The sequence below is a fragment of the Tursiops truncatus genome, chromosome 15 (assembly GCF_011762595.2).
Source record: "Tursiops truncatus isolate mTurTru1 chromosome 15, mTurTru1.mat.Y, whole genome shotgun sequence".
Lineage (NCBI taxonomy): Eukaryota > Metazoa > Chordata > Mammalia > Artiodactyla > Delphinidae > Tursiops > Tursiops truncatus.
This window is the reverse complement of record NC_047048.1, coordinates 61,394,949-61,409,801: the sequence shown is the minus strand read 5'-3', so window position 1 is coordinate 61,409,801 and position 14,853 is coordinate 61,394,949. Positions and strand designations below refer to the sequence as shown.

Below are 14,853 nucleotides of genomic sequence, written 5' to 3'. Positions count from 1 at the left end.
ACTAGCTGGAGATGCGGAAGGGAATGCTGGATGTGGGGGCACCTATGGCCATCCAGAAGGCTGCTCAAAATGGTCCTCTGACTCTGGTTAGAGTTTCTGATTCCCAAGGGTTTTACGGCAAGGCCCAGGACCCTGCATTTTCAAAAGTGAGTTATAAACCCCTTCCTCCAGGGGTTTCCATGGGACATATTCTGAAATAACTGTTCTGGATGCACCAAACCTCCCTATGGCAATCGGGGCAGCGTAGCTGTGTGAGGAGCCAAGTGACTCCTCAGCCCGCACAAGCTTTGGTGGGGGGGATGCTGCCACCTAGGGGCTAAGAAGGAAACTGCCAAAGCTAGGGCCTGAGCCATGTTGATAAAAACATTTATTGAGCACTTTTTGAGTGCCGGGCACTATGCCAAACTCTATGCCAAACTCTTTGTACATTTCATCATACTGTATCCCAATGACAGCCCTATGAGGTAGTACTGTCATAAGCCCCATTGTACAGATGAGGAATGTGGGGCTCAAAGAGGTGAAGTGACTTACCCAAGGTCACACAGCAAGTAAGTGTCAGCGCTTGGATCTGAATCCAGATCTGGCTCACAGCTGAACTCTAACCACAACACTCGAGTGCCTCCTATATGCCTACATCAGAGTCGTCTGGGGATGCTGGGAGAACTGCATGTGAAAAGGTTTAACAGGTAAGGGCTCCAACCATATCAGGTCCCTGAAGAGCAGCTTAACTAGAGACTGCCCCTAGGCAGCCTGGAGGAGGGGTGGGTGGGACTCCCCTGTCTTCTCTCTCAGGCAGCCTGACCACCAGCCTGGACCAGCCAGACCCTGGGCCATTCAGGCTCAGCTGCCTCAGATCCCAGAATGCTGCAGGGCTTCCCAGCAGGACAGGGGGCCCAGCGAGGCGACCTTGGGCCAGGGTTTACAGAGCATGTTCCAAAAGGATTTTGACCAATGGCTCACTTCCACTGGGAAGGATCTCTAGTCTGCTCCTAGAGGCCCCGGACCCAAAGGTGAGCATCAGGCAGGATGCGGGAGCAAACACAATGGGTCCATCACTCCGAGGCCTGGATGTAGACAGGCACAGCAAGCATGGCACACGGGCCCTCGGCCCCTGCCTGCAGCTCCGCCAGGGCCAGGTTGGAGCCCAGGCCCTCGGCATGCCCGGGCACCACCAGCTCAGGTTCACCCCCCACTGTCCCACCCACTACGATGGACAGCACGGCATCTGGCTCCGAGAAGGGTGGCTTGCCTGGGGCGGCCTCGGGCACTGGCCCAGGCCCTGTGTCCTTCAGCTCCTCCAGCCCCAGTGGGTCAGGCAGGGGGGTCACCACCTTGCGGCCACCAGTGCTGCCGCTGCGGGGGGCTGCCCTCCTCCGGGGGGGCCGCCGGGCTTGCAGGTCCTTGTCCTTTTGGGGGCCGAGGCGGCAGCGGTGGTCCTTGAGGTACTTGTGGCGGGAAAAGCCCTTGGCGCAGCCGGCACAGCGGAACTTGTAGTTGCCTGTGTGGGCGCGCTGGTGCTCGGCGAGGTGGGCACGGCGACTGAAGGACTTGCTGCACAGGGCGCACTTGTGGAGCTTCATGCCTGGGGAGCGAGGGGAAGGCAGTGAGAGGCACCCAGACCCTTCACCCTGCAATGCTGCCCTGGCACTTGGAACAAAGCCCAGTTCCTCAGCTTGCCCTGCGAGCATGGGTGTGATCTGGGCCCTGCTCCCTCCACTCTCATCTCCCACCTTCTCCCAGCCACTTACCCTGTGCCAGCCTCCTGCCTCTGGGCCTTTGCTTGTGCTGTTTCCCCTCTGCCTGGAACAGCAAGCTCAGCCCCTAACCTTGACTAACTTTACCAGGTCACCATCATCTCTCTCCTCTCTGGTCTGCCTGCCTCACCCTGGCCGCCTCAGACCATTCCCCACAGGGCAGCTAGAGAGGTCTTGGTAAAACCTCTCCATGACACTCCCTGCTCCAAACCCTCCAGTGATTCCCCAAATTTCCCACAGAGCTGCCTACAGCTGGCCACCCCCTTCACCTCTCAGACACATCCCCTTCCTCTCCCCTCTCTTGTTCTCTGAGCTCCAGGCCTCCCGCCCGCCTTTCCTTGTCTCAAACACCCGCCAGTCTCTTCCCTGCCTGAAGGCTTCACACTTGCTGCTCCCTCACTCTGGAAGCCATTTCCGGCTCTTCTCCTCCCTCAGACTCAGCTTTCGTGTCACCTCCTCCGGGAAGCCCGCCCTGATACCCACTTCTCTTCTTTCTCTGCCCGCTCACTCTACTTATTTCCATCTTTGCCCTCAGCATATTTTACTGTAACATACTTACTTGTTTGCTGTTCATTTTCGATCTCTGCCACTAAATGCTAAGCTTCCCCAGGAGGGCAGGGTGGGCTTCTGCCTGATTCCCCCATGGCACCCCCAGTGCCTGACACATGGTATTCTCGCTATAGTCACTCACTGGATGAATCACTAGTGCCTCCATATCCACCATGAAGTCAACTCCGTCCCACACACAGATTGTGCCATGGCCCCCTCAGCCTCCCTGGGATGACAGCTCAGAGAGGGGGCAGTGACTTGCCCGAGGCCACCCAGCAGGACAGTGGTAGTGCCAAGAATCAAGCCCAGGCCCTCTGTCTCCAAGTCCTCAATCTACTCTTAGTTTTCACACATTCTTTAGCCACTAGATCCTGTTTATAAACCAGTGGTTGTTAATCGGGGTGACTTTATTCCCCAAGGATCTTTTGGCTTGTCCCCGGAGACGTATTTGGTTGTCATAACCATGGGGTAGAGGCCAGGGATGCTGCTGAACATCGTACAGTGCACAGGGCAGCTGCCCACAACAAAGAATTATCCAGCCCAAAATATCAACAGTGCCGATATTGAGAAACCTTGTTCTATAGACCAAGTGGTATGTGGAAAGCCAGCCAAGCTGCTCTGGGGAAGCAGCAGCCCCAGGAGAAGCTCTGCGGAGCCACCGGGAAACTGAGTGGTGTGGAGACCCCCTACTCCACACCCCAGCTTCCTCGCTCTGCCGAGTGGGCCAAGGAACCTCCCTGGCCTTATCCTGGACCCGCTCAGAACTGGATCTCCCTCCACACCTGACCCCACCTCTGTCACACTGGGTGCCTCTCTGGTATACAGTCATCTCCTCCTGAGTCAGCTTCCTCCTCAGCCTGGGGGACTGTGGCTGACTCACCTCCGTACACCCTGAGGACCCAAACACAGGCCAGGCTCATGGCTCACAGGAGCAAAAGTCTATTGGCTGGAAGGTACCAGGCAGGGAAAATAAGCCTCACAGGATGTGTCTGCTCTTTCTGGGGCTCCTGCCCAGGGGGCTTGAGCTGAACCAGACCCTCCTGGCACGTCCAGGAGCCACTTACCGGAGTGGGAAAGGATATGGGCCTTCAGCTTGTCTGGCCGGTTGAACTCCTTACTGCAGCCCGTGTGTGTCCTAGGATCCAAAACGCTGGTCAGAGGAGCTCACTAAGCACAGGACTCTCTTGCTGGCCCCCCTGCTAGCCCTGGGCAGGATGGACTCGCTCATCCACCCCAAGGGCTGGGCAGGGAAGCAGCATGGGGGGTGAAGCAGCCAGGCAGGACCCAGGGCAGGACAAAAGGAGAGAGGGCCTGCAGCCCTCGGCCCTGACCCCCTTCTATCCCACAGCTGGGTAAACCTGCCCCCTCCCACCCACCGTCTCTACTCACGAGAAGGGGCATTTGTATTTCTTGAATGGCTCATGGATCAACATGTGTCTCTTCAGTTTGTCCTTGCGGTTGAACGCGGACTCACACACTGAGCACTTGTAGGGCTTCTCACCTGCAGGAGGAAACACAGATGGGGGACCAAGGGTGCCGTGAGAGGGAGTCTGAATATGGGCGCAGGGGTCTCCATTAGAGGACAGCAACTCCTCTAGGGAGGTGGCCTGGGGGAATATTGCCTCTCCCTTTCCTCGGACTTTGCTTTGCCAAGGAGAAGAGGAGCCTGTTTCAGTTAGGATGGGCAGGAAGGGCCTCTCTGACGAGGCAACACCTGAGGTGGTGAGGGAGCGAGCCATGCAGGAATGTGGAAGTGAGGGTCCCAGGCAGGAGGAGAGGTGGGGCACTGCATGTGTCTGAGGAACAATGGGGAGGCCCATGTGGCCGGGTTGGAGCAGGGGAGGGAGAATGAGGCAGAAGAGGAGGTGGGCAAGGCAGCCAGGCCCAAAAGGGAGGGCTTGGGAGGCCAAGGTGTTTACTCTGAGCCAGATGAGAAGCCACCAGAGGGGCTGAGCAGAGGAGGGACAGGATCTGACTCGAGAGTCTCACAGGCTCCCTCTGGCTGGCTGGGTGTAGAGAACAGATTGAGGGCGTGAGGGTGGAGGCAGGAAGGAGGCTGGTACAAGAAATGGGAAGTGGCCAGGTACAGGTGATGTTCAGAAAGCAGAATCGGCAGCCCTTGCTAACGGACTGGCTGTGCGGCGTGAGAGAATCTAAGGCGTGGGCTGGGTGGCCGTGACATTTACTGAAGTGGGGTCCACCAAAGGGGAGGGGGGAATTACACCTTATCTGGTTGAATCCTTGCAACAAACCATAAGGTAAGTCCTAGACGAGAAAACTTAGGTTCCCGGTCTACACATAGTGTTTGGGGGAAGTAAGATTCCAGCCCAGCAGTGTGACCCAGAGTCCACCTGAGTTGCCCCAGATCGTCTGCTGCAGAACCCATGCGTGGGGCTGGGGCTGAGGGGTGGCATGGAGAGCAGCTCTCACCTAACAGGGGTCAGGGGTCAGAAACTGCCCTTTGGAAAAGGGCTATTACTGGGTTGCTTTACTTCCTGCCATTATTTCCTCTCTGTTCTCCTCTCTGGGATAAATAAAGTACTTTTGAAAAATGCCGACCCAATGATTGAGGAAATTCTGGTCCTTACAATGGAATGTTCTGCAGTCATTAAAAAGATTAAGGTCGATCTGTGTTTCCTGATCTGGAAAGATCTCCTGGCGATATTGCTAGGGGGAAAAGAAAAGTGTAGGACAAGCTTAATACAGTCTCATTTTTGTTAGAAAAAAATACAATCCCCATACTCCAAAAAAGCCCTGGCCATATGGGTTTGTATCGACACAGAATATGCAGGGAGAAAGGTAGGGGAGGGTACACACCAAACTGTCAGTAGCAATTAAGATCTGAAGGGGGAATTTAACATTTTACTTTAGGTACTTCCATACTGCTTCCATTCTTACAAAAAGTATGTATTACTTTTGAATAATAATAATTACTTTTAAAACCATAAAGAAAGCAATTTGGTAATATCTATCAAAATTGCCAATGAAGTTAGTTTTGTTTTCTTCTTTTATCATAAATATGAAATATATGTAACAGAAAATTTACCATTTTAACCATCTTTAAGTGTACACTTCAGGGGCATTAACTACATTCTTACTGTCGTGCTACCATCACCACTATCCATCCCCAGAACTTTTTCATCATCCCAAACTAAAACTCGGTACTGCATATACATTTTAACCTAGCATTTTTTCCACTGCTAGGAATGTACACTACAGATGTATTCCCAAAAGCTTGTCAAGAGACCCACACAGCATTGTGTATACAAACTAACAGCTGAAAAAATAATTTAAGTGTCCATCCACAGGGGACTGGTTAAATCAAAGATGGTAAATGCAGGAGAATACTGTGCAGCTGAGAAAAAGAAGGAGCCATTAGGAACATCTTCAAGGTACCTTGATAAGTGAAGAAAATGGCACATAATAGAGTTATAACATGTGCCTGTTTGTGTAAAAGTAAGCACATGTTTTGTATAGATGTAAAATGAAACTAGAATGTCCCAGATGAGACCACTAACAGTGGTCACCTTTGGGGAGGGGAATTAGGATCACTCTGCAAACTGCAAACTCCAAGTCACAAACTGATGGTGGTTATTTTAACAACTAAAACTGTACAGATAGAAAATATTGTTTTGTGAAACTTCTGTTGCAGTATATTCTGTGTGTAAGTATGTGTTTCCCGGGTTGCATATAAAATGTATTTTTTACCATAGGCCATAGTAAAAAAAAAAAAAAAAAAAAAAAAAAAGGATTGTCCATCTGAGGAGAGATGCTTTTGTATTATCAAGGATTTTTTCCTCAGGTTTTCTCAATCTTTAGACTGTTTTCAGTATAAAGCAGAACAGAATTTTTTAACTAATAAAAAACATTTTAAAGCTTAAAAGAAAATAAAGTGTCAATGTATCTCAGCTGGGGAACTAAGGAGAGAGGGTTCTATCCAGGTTTGGGAGGGAATTTTGCATCGAGCACAACGCCCCCACCCCCAGGGGCTCAGAATGACCTCAGGGGCAGAGCCAAGAGTCCCCCCACCCGCCTCCCGAGGCTCATCTCCACTCTAGTGTTGGTGGGAACCCCTTGTTCACTTGAGGGAGCAGGCAGGGGCCAGGAAGGGGATGGGAAGCGGGGATGAAGAGAGGGAGGGGATGGGCAGGAGGGGGCTCAAGAAGAAGGCTGAAGGAGATGGGGAGGAAGGCCAGAGGGGGATGGGAAGGGGAACAGAGAGGGTGCCTGGGGGGAGGGGAAGGGGGACTGAGCAGGAGTTGGTGGGGGACAGGGTACCCACCTGAGTGGATGTGAGCATGCAGTTTGAGGTAGTGCTCCCGGCGGAAGAACTTCTTGCACACCTGGCACTTGAACCTGCCCCCGCTGCCATGGGTGGGCAGGTGACGCCGCAGGTAGCGTTCACAAGGAAACACCTGGCAGAACAGAGGAGTCAGCGTCAGGTCTGACTCACCAGCCCTCGTCACGTTATGAGCTCAAGGGGTCCCTCGTTACCAGCCCTTACAGAAACATCTTCCTTTCTGCCCACTGGGGGTCAAGGCCCACAGTGTCAAGTTCAGCCATTAGAACCTCATGGCTCCCACTACTCACCCATAAGCCCAGTCAAGACACGCGTACCCTGAGCTTCTGCCCAGGCTGTTGTTTCTACCCAGGGAGCCTTTCTCTTAGCCTGACAAACTCCTACTCATCCTTTAAGACCCAACTCAGGTCACTGCTTCTGTGAAGCCCTCCCTGACTCCTCAATGCCACACCAGGCAAAGCAAATTCCGCCCTTGAATGTCCACCCATATTTTTAAAGTCAGCATCTAACTTATTGAAACACAGCCCTTTGCTTGTACGGGATCTCCAAGAGGGCAGAGAGGGGCTTTCATTCCTCAGCACAGGGCCTGAATCAAATGACTGACAAGCAAAGGAATGAATGAAAAATGAACAAATAACTGAAGAAATAAATGGAAAGGTAATAAAAAGCCAGAAAACACAGAAGCCAAAATCTCTTTCCTCCCCAGGCATAGGAAAAGCATTCGTTCGTTTTTTCATTCATCTGATACAGAGAAGTGGTCAAGGACACAGACCCATCAACTTACTAGCCCCATTATTTCCCAGCTGGATGACCTTTCTGTGCCTCGGTTTCCCTGTCTATAAAATGGAGACAGTAATAATTTGCCCACCTCCTAGGGTTAAATGAGTCCGTTCGGACAAAATGCTCAGAATAGCATCTGGCACATGGTTCTTGCTAATTCACGATACCTTTTATTCAGACCACAAATTCCAACCCCCTAAATTAGGCTATATAATTAGAAACATCTACAATGAGGCCGAAGTGAAACCAGGGCTGTCTGTCCTGGAAAATCTGCCTCATAAGGTTGTAAGAAAATGAGTAGAACAAAGAAACCAGTTAAACACACCAGGGGGATGCAATCTGCAAAATCCAGACTTCAGGAAACTCCACAGGACCGATGGCCCAGTTTCTTCAACAAATACATTAAAAGAAAAAAGAAAGGAGCATCGATGGGGGGAATCTGTAGATTAACAGAAACTTTGGTCGTATCAACCAATCACAATATATCGACCTGATTCAAACAAACTTTACAAAAATTATGTTTTTGGGAAAAGTGGAAAATGGAACACTGCCTGGATATTTGATGATATGAAGGGCCAGGCTTTAGTGAGGGCTTCCAGATCCACTGAAAAGAAGAACCAGTAATAATAAGGATGATAAGACATCAGGAAGCTGGAGGCCGCTGTTCAGATGCTGGGCCTGGGCCCAGGAGAGGCCTCACTCCACGTCAGCCCGGCCTGGCCCGCCTGGCCCAGCAGTAGCACTGGGATGGCCACGGGTGGTGTCCAACGGGTGAGACGGGCCAGGCAGAGCTCTCGCTCTTCAAAGGCAAAGTCGTCTGCGGAGACAACCCCAAGCTTGGCCTGCACGTGTGTTGAGGCAGGAGGGGAGAAGGAGACGGTGGGGTCTTCACTCCATCACCTCTCGCCCCTATTTTCGCCCAGCCAGCAAGGGCAGGGTTCCCCACCTTTTGGCAGTGCGGGCAGGGGAAGTTGTGAGTGGCGGTCTGCAGGTGGTGCTCCAGTGCCTCCGGGGTGGAGTACTTGTTGACGCATTTGACACACCTACATGGGGAGGAGCAGAGAAGTGAGAGAGCTGTGTTTGGGGATGGATGCCCCAGCAGGCGTGGGAACCGGCCACTCCCTGCCCCCAACACCAGGAGGCAAAATCCCACATCTGATTCATTCTCGAGCTTGCCACCACCTCCATCCTAAACCAAACCATCTTGCTCGAACGTGTGCAGTAGCCGCCTCCCTGCCCTAATTCATTCTCCACAGGGGAGCCAGCAGGAGCCTTTAAAAATCAAAATCACAGTTTACCCTTCCCCCTCTCCATATCCTCAAGTCCATTCTCTAGTAGGTCTGTGTCTTTATTCACATCTTGCCCCTAGGTTCTTCATGACCTTTTTTTTTCTTTCTTAGAGTCCATATATATGTGTTAGCATACAGTATTTGTTTTTCTCTTTCTGACTTACTTCACTCTGTATGACAGATTCTAGGTCCATCCACCTCACTACAAATAACGCAATATTGTTTCTTTTTATGGCTGAGTAATAGTCCATTGTATATATGTGCCACAAAGTGAGAGTGGCATGGACATATATACACTACCAAACGTAAGGTAGATAGCTAGTGGGAAGCAGCCGCATAGCACAGGGAGATCAGCCTGGTGCTTTGTGACCACCTAGAGGGGTGGGATAGGGAGGGTGGGAGGGAGGCAGACGCAAGAGGGAAGAGATATAGCAACATATGTATATGTATAACTGATTCACTTTGTTATAAAGCAGAAACTAGCACACCATTGTAAAGCAATTATACTCCAATAAAGATGTTAATAAAAATAAAAAAATAAAATTATGTGTTTACGACAAAACCTTTTTTTTAAATAAATTTACTTATTTTATTAAAAAAAAAAATCAAAATCAGACTATGTCACACCCTTGCTTAAAAATCCCTACCTTGGCTTACAAGGCCCTACTGGCCTGACTCACTCCCAGCTCTCACCTTTCCCCATTGCCCATCTCACACCCTCTGTTCCAGGCCCCCCGGTCTCCTGAATGCACCCAGAGCACACCAAACTCGACCCCACCTCAGGTTCTTTGTACTTGCTGTTCTTATGACCTGGAACACTCTTCCCCCCAGTCCTCCCCTTGGCAGCACCTGCTCAGCCTTCACATCTCAGCTCAAATGGCACCTCCTCAGAGAGTCCCTCCCCGACCACCCCGTCTCAAGGTGCCCCCCAGAGCCCACCCCCAGCCACTTCCTACTATGCTCTCCAGTTGTATTTTCTTCTTAGCAATTATTATCTGGAATCATTTATTTGCTTACTTCTCTGTCTCCTCCACCAGCAAGTGGGCTCTGGAGGCCAGGACCACATCTGTCTTGTTTGGCTTTTTCATAACCTGCTCTGAGCACCAGGGACAATCTCTTACATGAAACAGTCAGACAAGGACCCACTGTAGAGCACAAGGAACTCTACTCAGTACTCTGTAATGGCCTATATGGGAAAAGAATCTAAAAAGGAGTGGATAGATGTATAACTGATTCACTTTGCTGTACACCTGAAACTAACACAACATTGTAAATCAACTATACTCCAATAAAAATTTAAAAAAAAAAAAAAAGTCAGACAGACAAGGATCCAGGTCTGGCTCCTTCCCATCTCTGACCCTCAGTTTCCTTATCCATAAAATGAGGTAGGAATTCCAAGTGGACCTGCCTCTCAGTTTTTCTTAAGATCATAACAAGAGTCAAAGGACACACTGGTGCCAAACAGCTCATAAACTGCAAAGCACATAGACATGGTCTTTACTCTAAACATCACTCGCTAACATGTCCACAAAAGAGCAGTTTCAGGCCTCAAGCCGCTCTAAGGAAAAGGTCCCACCGTCCCCCCACCACAGAACATTCACCAGCAAATGGGCCCGTTTACAATACAGTACCACTGAGGAATGCCAGAGGCAGGTGGGCAATTCATGTTAAAAACAGAACCATGGACCCTGCCATCTGTACACCAGGGCACATGGGAAACCCGCAGTCAGGCTGCACCTGTGGTGGGCCCCGGGGACGCCCCTTCAGGCCACACCCTGAAAACCACAAGCTAAATGCCTCCAGATGGCAAGAAAGAAGGAGCAGGAGAGGTGAGAGCAGAGCTACGAGGAGGGCAGAGACCTGGTGAGCTAGTGGGAGGAAGAAGACAGGAATCGCACAGGCTCCGGCAGCAAGGATGCAGTTTCGCAGCACCATTAAATGAAAACTCCCTGCCAGAAACGCCACCCTAACTATGTCACCCAAAGTAACATCCCCAGCACCAGGCCAAACCAGAGTCATGTGTCTCCTGATACAGCACGCTGAGAAAGACACAGCGTCGCTTTGTGATACTCCTGCCAAAAGTGCCAATCCTGGCTCCACCCTGAGGTCAAATCAGACAAACCCAAACTGAGGGCATTTTACAAAATTACTGGCTTATACTCTTCCAAAATATTAAGGTCATGAAAGACAAAGACAGAATGAGAACTGTTCCAGCTTAAAGGGGACTAAAGAGACACAACAACCAAATACAATCTGGGATCCTGGATTGGATCCTGAGCCAGAAAAAACATGTTTTTTTCTTTGTCTGTAAAGGATGTTATTGGAACAATTAGAAATTTTTGAATAGGGTACATTAGGTAACAGAACTGTATTGATTTAACTTCCTGATCTTGATAAATACACTGTGCTTATGTAAGAGGTTATCCTCATTTTTAGAAAATACACACTAAAGAGAAAGGGTAAAGGAGCATCATGTCTGCAAATTATTCCCAAAAAGCTCAGAATGTGATAAAGTAAGTGTGTAAGGATTGTAATATCGGGGAAATCTGGATGAAGGGTGTATGTGGGAATTCTCTGTACTATTCCTTTAACTTTTCTAGAAGTCTAAAATTATGTCAAAATAAGTTTAAAAAGAACACTTCCTGAAACAGATTGCCTACGGGATGAGGGAGCGGGTCAGGGTGGATAGGGAATTCCTTTTCACTCTATGCCATCCTGTAGTTTTTAAATATTGCATTGTAGGCACATAGCAATTATTTTTTTCAAGTAGGTAATTAATCTTTTTTAAACCCCTCTGTGATCTTTGACCTGCAAAATCACTTCTAGGAACTTATTTACAAATGAGCAAAGATATATGTCCAAAGTTGTTCCTGTAGTGTTGTTTATAATAATGACAAACTGGAAATAACCCAATTAACCTGCAATAAGGAATGAGTTAAATAAATTACAGCCCATCCACATACAATGGAATACTAAGTAGCTGTTTAAAAAACTGAGGCAGGTCTGTTTGTGCTGAGGTGCAAAGATATAAACATTACAGTTTTAAGTGGTAACGCCAAGTACACGGAATGATCCTATTAAATTTTAGACTGTTTGTCGGAAGTTGTGCAACAGGAAGATGGTGTGATGAATTTTCACCCGATTCAATAACTGTGTTTGGGATAACCTAACTCAAATATAGCCTGTGATATTTATAGCTATAAATATGCTTATTACAGATATATACCAAAGGACATGTACCAAGAGGTTAACAGGGTTTTGTTTTTTGTCTTCTTGTGGGTTTTTCTAAAAATCCATTTCTGTGCATTGAACATGGATGACTTTTGTAACTAGAAAAAAAAAATACATCTTATTTTTAAAAGGAAAAAGTAAACATACAGCATATATATAGTGACATGTATGAAATTCACTTGAGGGAGTTGGGGAGGCTCCACAGGCAGGCCAAGGCAATGTGGCCCAAAGCAGGCAGAGCAGCCGGACTGACAGGACCTGCCCGCGTGAAAATGGAATGAAACCACCACACCCACTTAAATGCCACCATGAGAGAGAAATAAACTCTCACCTTGTTAAAGCCACTGTTATTTTGGGTCCCTGTTACAAGCAACCAAACCTAGATTTAAATTATATAATTAATAAACATTGCAGCAATAATATTTATTGAGTACCTATTATGTTCCAGGCACCATGTCTAACTGCTTCGTACTCATCTTACTTGATCCTTGTAAATAAACCAATAGGGTAGGCACTATCGTATCGCCATTTCACATGTGAGGAGACTGAAGTTCAGAGTGGCTGAATATCTTGTTGAGGTCATCCATCAGGTTTGCAGCTGAGCTCAGATTTGAGCACAGGGAGGTGGCTCCAGAGCTCTTATCATTACCCACTACAGCATTCCACCCTTGGGCCATCCAGGTGGTGTCCTGCCTCCCCGCACCTTACTTTGGGGCCAGAAGCTCCAATGGCTACAAAGGGCCTCTGACACTCTAAGCTTGGCAAGAGAACCTGGGAGAAGTGATCTACTGCAGGCACAGGGCCATCATGGGGCTCAATTCTCAGCCTGTGAACTCCAAAACCAGAGCTATGAGGCTTCCACAGTCCAAGACAAGAGTTTGAATCCCAGCTCTGTACTGATGTTGTTACTCTGGTGGGCAGGTCACTTCTCCTCTCTGAGCCTCAATGTCCTCATCTTCAAAATGGGGAGAACACCACAGCTATGGACTGAACGGTGTCCCTCCAAAATCTGCATGTTGAAGTCCTGACCCTCAATGTAATGGTATTTGCAGATGGAGCCTTTGGGTAGTGATTAGGTTTAGATGAGATCATGAGTGTGGGATCCTCCAGGTAAGGTTAGTGCCCTTATAAGAAAAGACCAGACAGAAAGGATGCCCTCTCTCTCTCATGTGTCTATAATATTTTGTTATAGCCACCTCAGCTGACTGATACAACCTACCTCCCAGGATTGCGGGGATCAATGTCCCTAAGTCAGGCCAAGGCACCTAGTAGTTGCTCCCTTCCTTTTACTTGGCATCTCACTCTAGAGAGACACACAGCTACAGGGACTTACAGAATATCCACAGATTGGAATGGCAAAAGCAAAAGAAAATGCCCTCTGGGAACAAATGAGAATTACTCATCATTATCCAGAAATCTCTACCCCTTAGCTGGTCAGAGCTTCACCTGGTTTTCCTGCCTCTTTGGCCCCATTTCCTAATCTCCCTCAGGGTCAGTTGCCCTACATCCCATTTCTCAAGCCCCAGTCCCCCTGCCAACTTCTCAAAGCTCTTGTGACTTCTAAAAGGTCCTCATGCCCTGGCCCCACTTTCTCTCCCAGGCCCCATCTAAACATCTCCTCCCCCTTCCATTCTACAGAACAGTCATTCTAAACCACATGCTATTTTATTTTATATCGCTACACCTGCTGTTCCTCCTGCTAGGAATGCACTTCCCACTACCCACTGTCTACCTGGCAAACTCCTACCCATCCTTCAAAACCCAGTTCAGATATCATTGTTCCTGGGACACCTTTGCTGCCCTACCTCCCACTTTGCGTAATATGTCTATGATAGCATTTTATCACAGTATATCCTAAGAATATATACACTCCTGTCTCCCTAAGCAGCCCATGCATTCTAAACTCAAGGTCTGTATTTACTTATTTTTGAACCCCAGAAGCCTCACCCAGGAGTTAGAGGGGGGCCCCATTAACAGAGGTCATCAGCTAAGTCTGTGCAGATACAAGTTTGTACAGAGAAGCAAAAGCCATTCTAACATGAAAATATTCACTAGTGGACTAGAAGAAGTCCCTAGACAAACACTCCGATTTTTTTTTCACTATCCCACGCACTATGTGCTGGGTTTTGTGAGGCAGCGGCTCCCAAGAGACATAAGGGAAATGCGCGGCGAAATGAATGCAGAGCAAAAATGAGGGGTTCCACCAAGTCATGAAAGTGATGCTGGATGACACCATCGGCATATGAGAGTCTAGAAGAGGGACCAGAAAGCAATGGAGGAAGAGAAACTCTACAAGGATGATCACAGGATCAATGGCTCCAAAGAGGATGATCTGAAGATCTAAGGACTAAAAGCATGAGGCAAAACGGAGGGAGCCCTTCATCATTTCTGCCAAAGGGACCTTCTTTATGACTGAAACAGAAAACTACAACAATGTAAAGGGTTGTCAGAAAACTACCCCCAATGAAATCTACATTTGATTCATTCCTTGTCCATTCTAAGAATCAGCATATAGCTTCAACTTTAACCTAAATTTTACAGATTATAAAACAAATGAATCTTATTTTTATGATTTTTGCTTTCAGATTTTGCTTTCAGACTTGTTCATTTTTTCATTTAAGAATCAGGGTACCATTCCAACTGTAACCTAAATTGTATAGACTATCAGACAGAATACTATTTTCATAATATTTTACTTTAGGAAAAAAACAAATCTTTTTTCCATTATGAACAAGGAAAGAACATTGGCTTCCCTTTTTTAAGATTTTTTTTCTTTTTTTTTTTTTAGGATAACTGTCTGCCAAGTTGAAGAATGATATAAGGCAGGTCAGCATCTCTTGCCCCCTTCAGTGCCAAGACACAGAACCCTCTCTGCCAGGCTGGACCCTGGAGCCTCAGATTCCCCTTTGAGATGTCCCACTGGTCCTGAGCAGTCAGAACCACCAAAGGA

General features: G+C 48.3%; 1 protein-coding gene across 15 annotated transcripts in view; it reads right to left on the bottom strand.

The window, feature by feature from the left end:
• Positions 1-349: 349 nt before the first annotated feature.
• The window catches only part of ZNF341 (zinc finger protein 341), a 42,901-nt gene continuing 28,397 nt past the window's right edge, over positions 350-14,853 (bottom strand). For 11 of the 15 annotated variants that reach the window (XM_073792873.1, XM_073792872.1, XM_073792875.1 and 8 more), the window contains 5 exons: positions 8,330-8,426; positions 6,586-6,718; positions 3,693-3,804; positions 3,368-3,438; positions 350-1,582 (listed from right to left, as the gene is read on the bottom strand). In XM_073792873.1, coding sequence (XP_073648974.1) covers positions 1,053-1,582; positions 3,368-3,438; positions 3,693-3,804; positions 6,586-6,718; positions 8,330-8,426 — 943 coding nt within the window. In that variant the 3' untranslated portion in view covers positions 350-1,052. Of the gene's footprint in view, positions 1,583-3,367; positions 3,439-3,692; positions 3,805-4,891; positions 4,971-6,585; positions 6,719-7,708; positions 8,427-14,853 lie in introns of those variants that run through there. The other 4 variants (XM_073792880.1, XM_073792883.1, XR_012326267.1 and 1 more) reach the window with 4 other exon arrangements.